General features: G+C 34.8%; 1 protein-coding gene across 3 annotated transcripts in view; it reads right to left on the reverse strand.

Moving 5' to 3' along the window:
* LOC106055819 (lysosomal alpha-mannosidase-like) overlaps positions 1–14,324 on the reverse strand; it is a 90,224-nt gene that overhangs the window by 38,180 nt on the left and 37,720 nt on the right. For all 3 annotated transcript variants that reach the window (XM_056019724.1, XM_056019722.1, XM_056019723.1), the window contains 4 exons: positions 7,462–7,501; positions 4,857–4,926; positions 4,430–4,549; positions 2,732–2,851 (listed from right to left, as the gene is read on the reverse strand). In XM_056019724.1, coding sequence (XP_055875699.1) covers positions 2,732–2,851; positions 4,430–4,549; positions 4,857–4,926; positions 7,462–7,501 — 350 coding nt within the window. The remainder of the gene's footprint in view (positions 1–2,731; positions 2,852–4,429; positions 4,550–4,856; positions 4,927–7,461; positions 7,502–14,324) is intronic.

A 14,324-nucleotide genomic window follows, 5' to 3' on the forward strand; every position in this document is an offset into this window, starting at 1 on the left:
ACCATGTTCTTTTTGGTCTTCCTCTGCATCTTGTTCCCTGGGGGTTCCACTTTAAGGCCTGCCTAGCTCTGTTGCTGGTATCTTTTCTAAGGGTGTGACCAATCCATCTCCACTTCCTCTTTAACACCTGCACTTCTATATTTTTCTGTCCACTCATCTCCCACAGTTTGGTGTGGTGTAAGAAGACAGCCCTGTTTGACTTCTGTTGTAACTGGAAATTCCTCTGACAGCTTGCCACAGTGGGTTACTTGGCAGGTGAAACCATCATAAAGGTTCTTGATTATGGTTATTATTTTATTGGGGATCCCATAATGTCTCATTACAATCCAGATATAGATTCTCTGTCGACACTATCAAAAGCTTTTTCAAAGTCGACGAAAGTTGCATAGAGAAGAGATTGCCATTTGACACAATTATTCTGAGTGTAGCTATTTGGTCAGCACAAGATCTCCCTTTTCTGAATCCAACCCGTTCTTTCCTTAGGTGTTGATCACATGCTCCCTTTATTTTGTTTAGTAGGATTCTGCTGAAAATCTTGCTTGGTACTGACAACAAAGTGATGCTTCGCCATTTCTCACATTGTGATAGATCTCCACTCTTTGGTATTTTTATTAGCAAGCCTTTTTTCCACTCACCCGGAGGTGTTTCTGTTAACCAAATTTTGTTGAATAGTTTGTGCATTTGGTCAACTATTTCACTTCCTTCTTCTTTTAGGACTTTGGGTGGTATGTTGTCAATTCCAGCAGCTTTACTTGTCTTCATTTGTTTGAGTGCATTCCTTATTTCTTCTTTTGTTATTTCTTCCATGCTTATGTCTAGTGTTGGTCCTGCATTTAGATCTGGTGGTTTTCGTGGTTTAGGTCTATTGAGCACTTCTTGAAAATATTCTTTCCATCTTTCAAGTTGTTCATTTGTTGAAGAAAGAAGTTTTCTGTATTTGTCTCGGACTGGAACATTGCAATTAGACTTTTTGGTACTGAGAAGTTTGGTGATTTTGTACAGTTGTTTTATATCTCCTTTACCTGCTGCTTCTTCTGCCTGTTCTGTTGTAAAATGATCGTTTGTCCTGTCTGAGCATTTTGGTGACTTTTTGTGAAACTGCTTGGTAGTCTTGTTTTGATTATTGCTTGTGGTTTCTTGTTTTTGCAAGGTTAACTGCCTGTTTAGCGCATTTTCTCTCTTCGATTAATTTCCATGTCTTATCACTAATCCAGTGTTTTTTCTTCTTAGGGTTAAGGCTTAGTACTTCATTGCTTGTTTCAGTAATAATTTCTTTGAAATTTTGCCAAGATTTATCAACGCTTTGTTCAGCCTCATCTAGTTGTAGCATAGCAAATCTATTTTTGAAGGGATAGTTGGAATTCCTTTTTAATCTGGGTGTTGTGGAGCTGTCTAGGTCAAATCTTTTCCTTTTGTTTCTTTCTGTTTTATTGCTGGCCAGCTTCATTTTTAGTTTGGCAACAACTAGATGGTGATCTGAGCCAATATCTGCCCCTCTTCTGTCTATACTTTCAAAGTTAAATATATAATAGTGCATACAAAAAGGATAGTTATCTTTAAAAACAAAAGGGTACACTTTTGGAAGACCATAAGTAACATATTTTAAACATACATTAACTCTTAGACTCTGAAACAACACTCCCATCATTGATTTGACTCAGCCATAGTGTGAAGATCAACACTGGCAATGTCAGTGCTTGAGAGTTTTTGTTTTTTTCTTCCATATGATTTTAATTGCCTAAAACTTTATCTTGAATACTTTTTCTTCGATAAACATTCAGAACCTCCTTTAGAATGTGTTTTTACAGAGAAAGATGTTGTTGGGGCTTAAATAGGCTTTATTTTCTTTAGATTTGATGTTCCAGATAGTGACATGGGATAATGAACTCAAGACAATCATTTATGTGTTTTTAAATATGTTATCATAAATTAATATTAAAATAAGTTTTGTTTTATAAGTATTAATTTGTGTTCTATAAAAAGGGCATGTATTCTCCTTTATTTTAATCAATACCAAATATTAAATTTTCTAATAAACAAAAAAGAAATAAAATTTAATTGAAGCATTTTTTTCCCCTTCGAAAGGGTGAAATATTGATTATGTCCGAATGTGGGCAATAATTCTGAAGTCAAAAAGTTAAACATGAAAAAACTATACCAGCTGACACAGTGTATCATCTCTATACAGTGGAATGCAAGAAATACTTTTTGTTTTAAAAATGATTAGTATTTAACTGAGATGTGGATACTTAATATTCAAAAGTAAAGAGTATGCTTTTAGAAGACCATAAATGAAGTAAACAAGTACATAGAGGAAAATAATGGATTATTGAGTCATAATTTCATATAATCAGCAAACCAGTTTATATTTGCTAATGACAAAACCTAACCAATTGAAACATTTAGTAATATGACAATTCTGGTGAAGGGTTGAGTGGTAAAGCACTTGGGGGGGTCCCTGATTTGAATCCTGGTGAAGACTGGGGAATCAGCTTTTAAACCAATCTAGTTATATAGTTCTTCTAGCTTTTAAACAAATTATTAATGTCAATCAAATATATTTTGTAAAAAACTTTATATTGTTTAGCTAGGAATACAATTGCAACAGCATAGAATAATTCACCAGTAGTAGTAAAAGAAATAATTTAATTAGCAAGTATGTACAAGTTACTGTAATCCTAGAACAAGTGATGCAGCCAAGAAATATAAATAAATTGTTTCTTTAACTCACATCACTAGGAATTATAGTTGAGCCATCTTCTTTATATACAATGTACTTAGATCCAAATACAGGAAGTCTGACAGTGTAAAACACTGATCGTACAAGTGGGTTGTAGAGAGTTATCTGAAACTGTTTAAATTAATACTTCAATTTAATTTTACTGTGGTCACATTTAAAAACTGCATAAGATCATAAAAAACAAGAAAATGTGTGAGATTTTTCTTTACACTTTTAAAAAACATATTTCGTGTTTTCATTATAAAAATGATATAAAATGTAAAAGAACATTTGTATATTTTAAACAAAGGTAAAGTAAATAATTATTAATGAATAGCATACCATATTTTCGTGCATATACCCAGCATACTTTTATAATCTGCACATGTGTATTTCCCACACAAATTACAAAATAAGTAAAAACAAAAACGTAAAACCTGCACTGTTATATACCCCACATGTACAAAGCATACTTGCTGTAAACTATCGGTACATTAAGTACTATTATCAATACTATTTGTTTTCTTGAGGTTTAGAATGAGATGTTGATAAAGCTTTTCAGTGTATATTTCACAATCACACAGCAAACTATAGGAGGTGTAATGACCCATTGGTATGTCCATAGCTTACATTATGCTATATTTATGAGTAAAATAAATTTTGTAAACCTGGCACTTTGTAAATCCCCCCACAGCTTGTAAAAACTTGTGTAACCCACGGGTTATATGTGCAAAAATATGGCACTTCTTATATATATATATATGGCTTCTTCTGTCTCGGAAAACAATGAATTTATAAAAATATACCCATTCTTGCTTGTATATTTAATATCTAACATCTGAATTTTTTCCACCTATGCTACCTACCTAAAATACACTAGGTGAATTGATTTGATTTATAGATCAGGCTGTGTAATTGAACTAATGTCACAGATGGACATTGTTCATGTCAATGCAAAAGATCCCAACTATGATGGGCTGGACAAATAGTTCATATGTCTGATAGTGAACTTCTTAATTATTTTAAAGAAAACAAACTCAACACAACATTCTCAAGGAATATAGGATCAACACCCAAGTCTGAGAAAAACTAGCTCCTTGTGGAGTGGTACCATCAGTGTCAGTGTTTCAAGCTACAAGGCAAAGAAAAAAAAAGTATAGAAAAAAAGAACAAAAAACTTTGAGGAAATGCAGACCAATAGGCTCAACCTACCCATACCATGAATGACAACACACCAATAGGCTCATTCTACCCATGCCATGAATGACAACACACCAATAGGCTCAACTTACCCATGCCATGAATGACAACACACCAAAAGGCTCAATCTACCCATGCCATGAATGACAACACACCAAAAGGCTCAATCTACCCATGCCATGAATGACAACACACCAATAGGCTCAATCTACCCATGCCATGAATGGAATTAGCTTTTCAAAATGAACATCAGACTACACAGCCATTCTTTTAATACATAGGGAATGAGAATGCTCATCTTTAACCACAATGGAGGAGCCTAGTAGATAAATAATATACAATTTGACTGCATGTGCAATGCTAACAGCTAAAATATAAATTTCTTCTCAACCAGGGAAGGTCAGAACAAAGACATCATTTTGAAGGTAAATTACAAAATTTACAACAAACAGTATTCCAACCCAGTAATATGCTTCATACAATTTATTCTTCATACTTATAAATACTTACATTGCTGGAGCTTTGAGATACATTGCATACACTAACATTTAAAGATAAACAAAATATTTGAAGTGGTGGATTGCTAATACCAGAACTCATCAAACTGTTATACACATCTTGAACTACACTCTGAAATGAGCATAAAACAATTAATTTCTAGAAAATTAATTAATTTTTATTTTTTATGCAAAAAATTGACAAATATTGTCACATTCTTGAAGCCAATTGAATTAATATTAAATAATTAAAACTAGGTTACTAGGTAGTGCAACATTGCTATAAGACTAATTCATGACATTCTGAGAAAAATTAGAGGACATGAACTCTTAAAATTATGCACTTTTTTATATATACATTTTTTTTAAATTAAAATTAAAAAAAATTATCAGATTTGTCATCACATTAAAAAATTATTATGTTGATTTTCAAAATTTACCTGGCCTGAATTAACACCATCTGCTAGACGTTCAGCATAATCAAATGTTACAGCTTGTTTTTCTGTGCCACTGGAACATAGATTTTCTAAATGTTGCTAAGTTTCTAGTTATAGGATTATTAGTTTTCAAGAGAAATTTTTTAAGTTTTAAATATCCATTGCCTCTATATATAGGTGTGCATACAGTTGTCATAAACAGGGTGATGGAAGGTAGAGCAAATTTCACTGGTGAAAATGGAGATAAAAACAATTGATAGAAGTACACCTCTAAAGGGTACATTTCAAATGTCAGTAGGTGTCTGGCACCATAAAATCCTGCTGTTATGGAATCACCCATTCATGTACAACCTTATTTTTACCTTAAGTAAAAAAAAAAAATTCTCCTCTTGGTTAGCTCATTTTCTGCCCCAAAACATTACCTACAGGCAGTCTGCCCCAATGTAGAAATTCTAATGAAAATTCATAGTCTTTGTGACCACAAGCTAAACTCTGTTGTAGCATGCCTAAAGTGTTTTTAAGTGCATTTAAAGAATCTATACTTTCTTCTATTTCATTTCTGAAAATCAGTGATGACCATATTTATATTCACATTACTACATATGTACATATTTACATTACATTCAACATATGTATATTCCTGTTAACATGTGTATATATATTGTCAGAACTTGTTTTAGAGAGTAGTATTGTCTCCCCAATTTAAATAACATACTTGAGTTTGTAAGTGCCTCAACACAGATCAATAACAGAATAATCACACTGAATAAAGACTTGGAACAATGACCGCAATTGCTAGCTCTACATCCCTTATATAGTATCATACTAATCAATATTATCTACCTCATTGTTAGAATGTTCTTCAAGTTTCTTAAGCTTCTACCTTCACATTCTATCTAATCTAATCTATGGCTCCTTCTGTCTCAGAAGACAATGGATGCATCCAGATGAGTCACTGGTTTTGGTTTCGTCTTGACACGAGGCAGAATCTGGTGTGATAATCAAGCCAATTCTGGAGCAGCAGATTTTGCAACATTTTGTGCACGTATATGCATCTGTTTTAGGGCTAGCTGATAGGGCAGTTTTCTTTTTCATTCTCTTGACTTCATTTCTTTTGCTCTTGGCGAGGATTGTACCAGCATGCACAGTAAGTCTCCATGCAATCTGTTCTTGGGCTATTTCCTCCCACATACTTTAATTGAAATCTGTTTCTCATGTCTCACTTGCAGACATCTCTATAGGTTAGTCTTGGGCAGCCCTTGGGTCTGACTCCCTCCACTAGCTCAGCATATAAGATATCTTTCGGGATGCTAATATCTGGCATGTGAGTTTAGTTAACACAAACATGAAATAGGACAAGACAACAGAAACAATCTTCCATGTTCATATGCATATAAGATCTTTCTGGATTCTTCTATCTTGGCATGTGGGTTTAGTGAACACAAACATGAAATAGGATATGAAATAGGACAAGACTTTAGAAACAATAGATGCAATCTTCCATGTTCATAAGCTCTTCACTAGCAGAGTGGTTACCGTATTGGCTTGAGAAGCCTGACAAGGCTTTAGCCCATGAGTTCAAATTCAGGTTGTTCACCTTTCTTTTTTTTTTAATAAATACATTTAAAAAACGATAACCCAAATACCCCCACTCCTCTCCAACTGACCCAGACAAGTGATAGGATCATAGCGAAATGAGAAAACTAAAAGCCAAACAAAAACAATCGGTAAACATATTTCTAATTGCACAGATTTATTATGTCCAGGTCAATCACACATATAAATTACATAACTGATCCAAACTAATTTATACAATTAAACTTAATTTAAGTTTTGTTTTTTGAAAAAGTATCTTTTTATGTTTTTCTTGTTACAATTCCTCTTATCAGCTTGCAAATTCTTCATGGGTAGAAAAAGCTGGGTGGACATGGATTTTGAAATGAGCTCTATTGATTTTTCTAGAAATTTTGCAGTTTATGTATATCTTTGGGAAAAAAAACAAGCTACTAGTTAACTGGCCACACAGGGAAAACTGTTTTGACCGTTATGATTTTCAAAATATAATAATCTAATGTTTAAATCTGGTCTGGAGGTCTAGACAATCTATATCTTTAACACACATACACATATTCAGAGTTAACTAAATAGACATTCAGGAACATTTTGCTTAGTCTTCTAAGTCTGCATTTATAGGCCTATCATCAAACTAGAATCTTGTATACCTAGTATCTAGATCCATTATTCTAGTCTAAATAACTGTCTTTTAATAACGCCATTTCTGGATCTGAATCATCAAACTAGAATTTATATACTCTGAGGAGATTTATACATGTGTATAACAATGATTTTTTTTAGGGGTGCGATGTGGGACTTGGGCAAGGTAATTAAAAAATATCATTCATTAGTTATTGAGAACAAAGTAATTGCTTTTACAAAAATTCATCTGCTTCGTAAAGGAGGAATTCTTTTTTTTTTTAAATATTTTTAAAATTTTACTTGTTTATATTTAACTTGTTTTAATATTTACTAAATTAGTTTGGCATGACTCATAAAAAAATATATATTCGATAAATATAAAAAACTATTTCTAAAGGTAGATTGCTCTCACCTAACAGCGTCATGATGTTGAGCCACACCTAGTACTTCAGCTGAAATATTAATATAAAAAAAGTTATTATTGCACTTTTCTGGATAACTTGGACTAAATGAATTCTCACTTTAGTAATCAACTTAAAAAAAAAATAAATGTAATATATGTATGCTATATTTTAAATACTAATCCTTCGTGTACAAATATTCTTTCTTTTTGTTCTTGGACTTGTTTTTGTATTATGTGCAAACAAAGAATATTTCACAGCTCACAAGTAATAATTCTAATTTGAAACTTTTGGTTATTAATGATTAAAGCTGTAGTAGTCACATCCTCTTTCTATTGCCCCCCCCAGACAAAAAATTTAGGCGCCTGTTCACTATGAAAGCTACAGGATATGGGGGAAAATGAAAGCTCTTCAAGGGGGTCTGAAGTACAAAGCATTCTGAACTAAAGAAATGTATTTTCTTGATGTCTATAGTGCACAACTCATTATTGTAAAAAAAAAAAAAAAAAAACATCAAGGGATGGCATGGCCGATGTTAACGATCAAAACACACCAGCATGCCGAAATCTCTCCAAGTACTGTTCATGCAGAGGTTGGCTTGAAAAGTGAGCTTTATCAGAAGCTTTAAAGAAGTGCAAAGTCTTGTAAAATACCAAAAATAAATATAATATATAAAAAATTTGATTAATTATAAAAAGCAAATGTCCTGCTGGCATATCTAAGTTATAAACGCAAAATACCAATGACTGATTTATGTTTCAACAAATCTCATCCACTGATATATGGATTTGTATGAAATTTTGCACAAATGTTCCTTTTACCTTTCAGGTGCTTGCTAAGGCAGATTAGCAGCCTGAATGCTGCAATTTGCAAAAAAACACACAAGGTATTTTACTTTCATTATGTCTCCAAAAGGGCAAATTCTATACATTAAGTATGAATAGAAATAGGTTTCAAAGGTTGTCATGGCCAGGGGTGTCAATGGGGTTAAGCTCCCATTGTCTATAAAATACTCCTAATGGCATGCGTCTCAAATAGCCTCTGACAACTAAGTCCAGCACCTGGCCTGCTCGTGTGGCTTAGATATTAAGCCCGGCGAAACTGCTCTTACTAACAGAAATAGCACATAGCATATTTTTAAAGCATATATTCTTTCTTTTTTCCTAAGTCAACTAATTTTTAATCTGCTTTATGTCATTTTTTAATTTAATTTCTGCTCCCTAATTGACACAGTCTTAACAAAAAACAATTCTTTGCTTAATAGCATAAAAAAGATGTCTGGTTTGTATTTTATGCCTTCATTTATCTACATGGGCAATCCCTGACAGGCTATCAAATCAACAAGCAATACAAATTAAGTAGCATATTGCATTGAACAAAAAGCATTGCTTAACAAATATTTAATGATATCAGCGGCGTGGAGAGGGTGAAACTGCTGTGTGGGTGACATTATTATGACTATAGTTAATGCCCAGGCATTCATCTAATTTACATGAGATGAGATGATCCAGAGTCACTTCGGAACTGAAGGAGGTCATATGTGGGTCTTTTATAGATAAATACTTTCAATTCAAAGTTTCTGTGATATTGTTTAACAAAAAATGAAACTATATAAAGAACAATTGGTTAAGTACTAATGTCACAATTCCAACAACAGTAGAATGAAGGTTAAAACTTGGGTAAAACTTAACATCGAAGGACCCTTTTGAAGAATGTTACGCAAGTGACAGCACCGCGCTGTCTATCGCTACGGTAATCAGGTCACAAGGTCACTACCGGCTAGACGGTGTCGGTAGTATCGGTAGGCCTAATAGTTCGTGATAGATCTAGTCATTCGCTAATGACATGAAAACTCTGGATCTATATTATGTAATAAAAAAAATATTAAAAAGGCTATAAAAAATAAATAATGAAAATGAATTAATCTTTATTTTTTTAATTTGTTTTTTTTTTGTTTGTTTGTGTCACAAATGTATGGTACCGTTATCCTATATATGTACGGGTTATAGGCCTATATTTATATATTTTTGCTGAAACTATTTTTTTTTTCATTTGTAATGTTTTACAGACCTAAATTATTATTTTTTAATTTATTGATTTAATGTAATTTTGCTTTAAAATTAAAGTAAACCAATCATACTGGGTTTCGTATATGTGCAACATATACTTTATTTTATTTTCAAATTAAATTAAACTTAATGGGTTTCCTTATAAGTACAGATATTTATCTGAAATCCACGCATTTTCAATAACAGTAGCTAGATGTTTATGAAGAGTAGTGTGTAGCCTAACATATGCTCGCCCCTCCTCCTTTCACATTCTGGACTTGGAACCAGACAACGAAGGAGTTACCGGCATTTTAACTAAAATATAAGTTTTTTGTTTTTTTTTATATTTAAAGCCGGTAGAGGAGACATATGCTATACAATACAAAGGCTCAGTGCTGATGTAAATGAAATAAGTTGCAGTTGCATTTAAACCGTATAAACGAATATAGATATAAAAAAAAGAGATGAAAGCTAAGCCTAAACTAGAAGATGTTCAAATATAAGAATATTTGTGATTCAGTTCTAACGTGTGGCTCTCAAGCATAAAATTTAGGAAAGTAGGCCTACACTGGAGTCACAGTGGAAATAACACGCTAAAAATTTACCCCACAACTAAAAAAATTCCAGTTTCATTGAACAGTGGTCTTATTTCTGCCAGATCTCTACAAATGTTTTTTTTTTAATTATTTCAAGTTGTGAAATCCACCGTAAAACATACAACGCTCAAATATTAATTTTATATAGGCTTTTGTGTAAAGAAAGATACATAGATTACCATGACCATGAAGTCCACTTTTGTCTTCGGGAACCGATAATAAATGAGCGCTCGGTATTAATTTGGGATAGACATAGTTTCGAGCTACATCATTAGTTGTATGTATGAAGAATGATATATTTAATTTATAGCGACTACTTTTATGTCCACATAGACTTCGCAAATGTCATAATTAAATTAAATACTTATTTCAGCTACACTAGAGTGAGACTAGAAGCAACTCTAAGGCTTTTACATAAAACCAGTGAAGTGAATTGATATCAACTGTATTAATAGATAATGATAACATATGTCTCCCCATTTTCTACACTGATGTTTAAGTGAATTACAGCTAGGTACCAAGTTATGATCAAAGAAATATTTATAGAGACAAAGTCAAGTGACGTAAGTTTTAACTTCTAATGTAATAAAGTAAGAATTAAGTGAATAGGAAACTATGAAAAAAATAATCAGTTGGGAAAGTGAGAAGCAGATAAGCTAAAGGAATCTATTATGTCATGACATGAAACTATATGAGACAACTAAAGAATTGAAAAGATTGAAACTCACACTGGGTTTTGTATCCGTATCAATCAGAAATAAAAAAGGGAAAGCGACGATGCGATGTTCACTGTTGGATAGCTTGATAATAAACTGCCCTAACTAAAACATGGACACGTGACTTAAGACAAACAAACCAATCATGCAAATCTGTCGTGGGTTATCCAAATGTGTGTGATTTGACCATTTAAGTGAGGGTTACATGAAAAAACAGCAGGGGGGGGGGTGATAGGAAGGGATGGGTGGATGTTGACAGTCTAGCATTGGCGAGGGAGTTACGCAACATGTCCATCTGTCTTATATGACCTGCGTGCTCATGATGTATTGTATGTATTGAGTATGTAAACCTACATTTATTACTTAAAAAGATTCATGTATCTTCAACTGTATAGCTTTTAAAAAGAAACATTTTAGATATATAGATAGACAGAGATGAGGTAGAGAGATAAAGGATAGATAGATAGACGGATAGAGAGATAAATAGATAGAGAGAGAGAGATAAGTTAGACAGAGAGAGGATAGATAAATGGATGCATAGAAAGAGAGATACGTAGATTTTGTTTATTTATCTAGCTAATTATTAGAATAATGAAATAAAAAGTGTGTTTATTTAAATAAGCTATATAAAAATCCCATTTGTATAGTTATTTGAAACATTTTCACCATTTCCTATTTGCTACGCGTGCTTTACTGCCCCGTCGGAGTTGTGTCTTACCATAGGCGCAATAGTTCTTCTCACGTCTGCTATCAAACTCGCTAGACGGTCGGCCATAAAACACGGACATTTTATTGACTCCCCCCCCCCCCCCCCCCAATAAAAAGTGGGGTCAATTAGCCTGGTAAGGGGATGGTATCAGCATCATACTTACTTCTATTCGGTGCTTTTTTTTTTTTTTCTAAAGAAATAGGTGCCGGTACTCACTAATAAATTAATAATAAACGTTAAAATACAAGAGAAGTAATATTTTTTCCCAAAATTGAAAAAGGTGCCGGTACGCCGTATATACATTCTATTTACATACATGCGAATGTTTGCTCTTTCCCTACGGCTATGTGGCTATCGTCCTCTAATCTTGTCCACTTTTTTTTTAACATATCTATGCCATCCAGTAATTAAGGTCAATCCTCTTAATACCTACGTCGTTCCTTTCCTCCATTTCTCCCCATTTGACAGTTTGGCACATGACATAGCACTAGACAGAATGGAGGCCCCCCCCCCCACCTACCAACCCCGACCCACCCTCAGACACCTAAGTAATAATCTCATTTGTAAGTGATACATTTTGTTCAACAGGCCTGTTTGTAACTTTGTTTTGTTACAGAACTATAATTCCAAGCTCTAAACAAAAAAAAAATGTGGGAGGAGAAATTAAGTGGACCAATTAGATTATACTCTAAATTTTTGGCATTTTTAGGATTCAAGCATAAATTGTGAGTGATAGTCCCAAATGTATTGATACAATAGAAAATATCAGATTGAGTAAAGGTTGCAAATAGGCGACTAGATAAAGAATATTAGGGTTCAGAACTCATCTCAATTTTTACTCTTATACTGAATAATTTTGTATAAATTCTAAATTTTTTAAAAGAAAGTTTTTCTTAAAATTGTGATAAATTCATGTGCAATTACATAAACTCTGACCGCTTCCTCGTTCAGAGGGCTAGAGTGGGGAGGGCAGAAGATGAAATCACTCTCCCATCCCACCGAATTCGCCAAGATACCAGAAGGGTAGCGACCAGAAGGGATACCTGCAACAGAAACCAAGACAGTCTCCCTCAGGAAATAGCAAAGCTCTATTTGATGTCATTAAAGCGGCCCTGGGTCCAGCAGTGTCTAAGCCTGCCCCCCTTCTATCCAAATCAGGAGAAAAAATTACAGATCAAACCAAGCAGCTAGAACGATGGACAGAACACTACCTCGAAGTCTATGCCACACAGAATACAGTAGACGATGTCGCCCTGGCTTCTCTACCAGATCTTCCAGTACTGAAATGCCCAGATGAGCTTCCGAGCCTTAGTGACCTCAAAAAAGCAATTAACTGCTTAAAAAATAGAAAATCTCCTGGGAGTGATGGTATCCCAGTGGAAGTAGTGAAAGTCAACGAATCACTCCTGCTCCCTGAACTCTATATTCTCCTCTGCCGCTGTTGGGAAACAGGTCATGTCCCACAGGACATGCGTGACGCAACTATAGTCACAATATACAAGAACAAAGGGGATCGGAGTGATTGCAACAACTATAGGGGTATCTCTCTCCTCAGTATAGTGGGCAAAATCTTTGCTAGAGTGGCACTATCCAGGCTGCAAGTGATAGCTTCTAGAGTCTACCCAGAGTCTCAGTGTGGATTCAGGAGTGGTAGGTCCACTATAGACATGATATCTTCTCTACGACTACTGCAGGAGAAATTTAGAGAGAGAGACAGACCCCTTTACATTGTTTTTGTCGATCTGACTAAAGCTTTTGACATGGTCAGCAGAAGTGGCCTTTTCAAACTCCTGAGGAAAATAGGTTGCCCTCCCAAACTACTGAAGTTAATTGAGTGTTTTCACAAGGAAACTAAATGTACTGTCAAATTCAATGGAGCCCAATCAGCACCTTTTGAGGTTTGCAGTGGTGTCAAGCAGGGATGTGTGCTCGCACCTACTCTGTTTGGCATATTCTTCTCCTGTCTACTGCATTATGCGTACAGCGACATAAACGAAGGTGTGTTTCTCCATACAAGATCCTCTGGAAAACTATTTAATGTATCAAGGCTGCGGGCAAAAACCAAGGTTAGGAAGCTACTTGTCAGGGAACTCCTGTATGCCGATGATGCAGCTATTGTGGCTGATTCTGATATTCAGCTACAGTCCATGGTTGACAAACTATCTGCTGCTTGCCAGAAGTTCGGCTTAAACATCAGTCAAAGCAAGACTAAGATACTTGTCCAAAACACAAACACTGCACCTCAAGTAAGCATTAATGGCCAACCACTAGAAATTGTTGATCACTTTTGTTACCTTGGCTCCATCATATCCAACAACACTCTACTGGATAAAGACATAAACAACAGGATAGCCAAGGCAATGGCCACCATGTCACGGTTGCAGAAAAGAGTCTGGGACAACATATTGCTGACTAGCAGGACTAAAGCCCTAGTCTACCGGACCTGTGTGTTGAGCACCTTGCTGTACGGAAGTGAAACATGGTCAACCTACTCATGGCAGGAAAAAAAGCTGAATGTCTTCCACCTCCGATGCCTAAGGCGGATCTTTAAAATAAGGTGGCAAGATAAGATAACAGATGAGGAAGTGCTACATAGAGCAGGATGCCAGGACATCCGCTCTGTTATCAGCAGCAGATGCCTTGGCTGGCTTGGCCACGTTCGTAGAATGCCAGTAGGTCGACTTCCACAGGACATCCTGTATGGCGATCTAATTGAAGGCAGGAGAGCCGCTGGTCACCCACTTTTACGTTATACGGATGTATGCAAACGCGACATGAAGCTCTTCAAAATCGACACTGGCAACT

The sequence above is a fragment of the Biomphalaria glabrata genome, chromosome 2 (assembly GCF_947242115.1).
Source record: "Biomphalaria glabrata chromosome 2, xgBioGlab47.1, whole genome shotgun sequence".
NCBI classification, from domain to species: domain Eukaryota; kingdom Metazoa; phylum Mollusca; class Gastropoda; family Planorbidae; genus Biomphalaria; species Biomphalaria glabrata.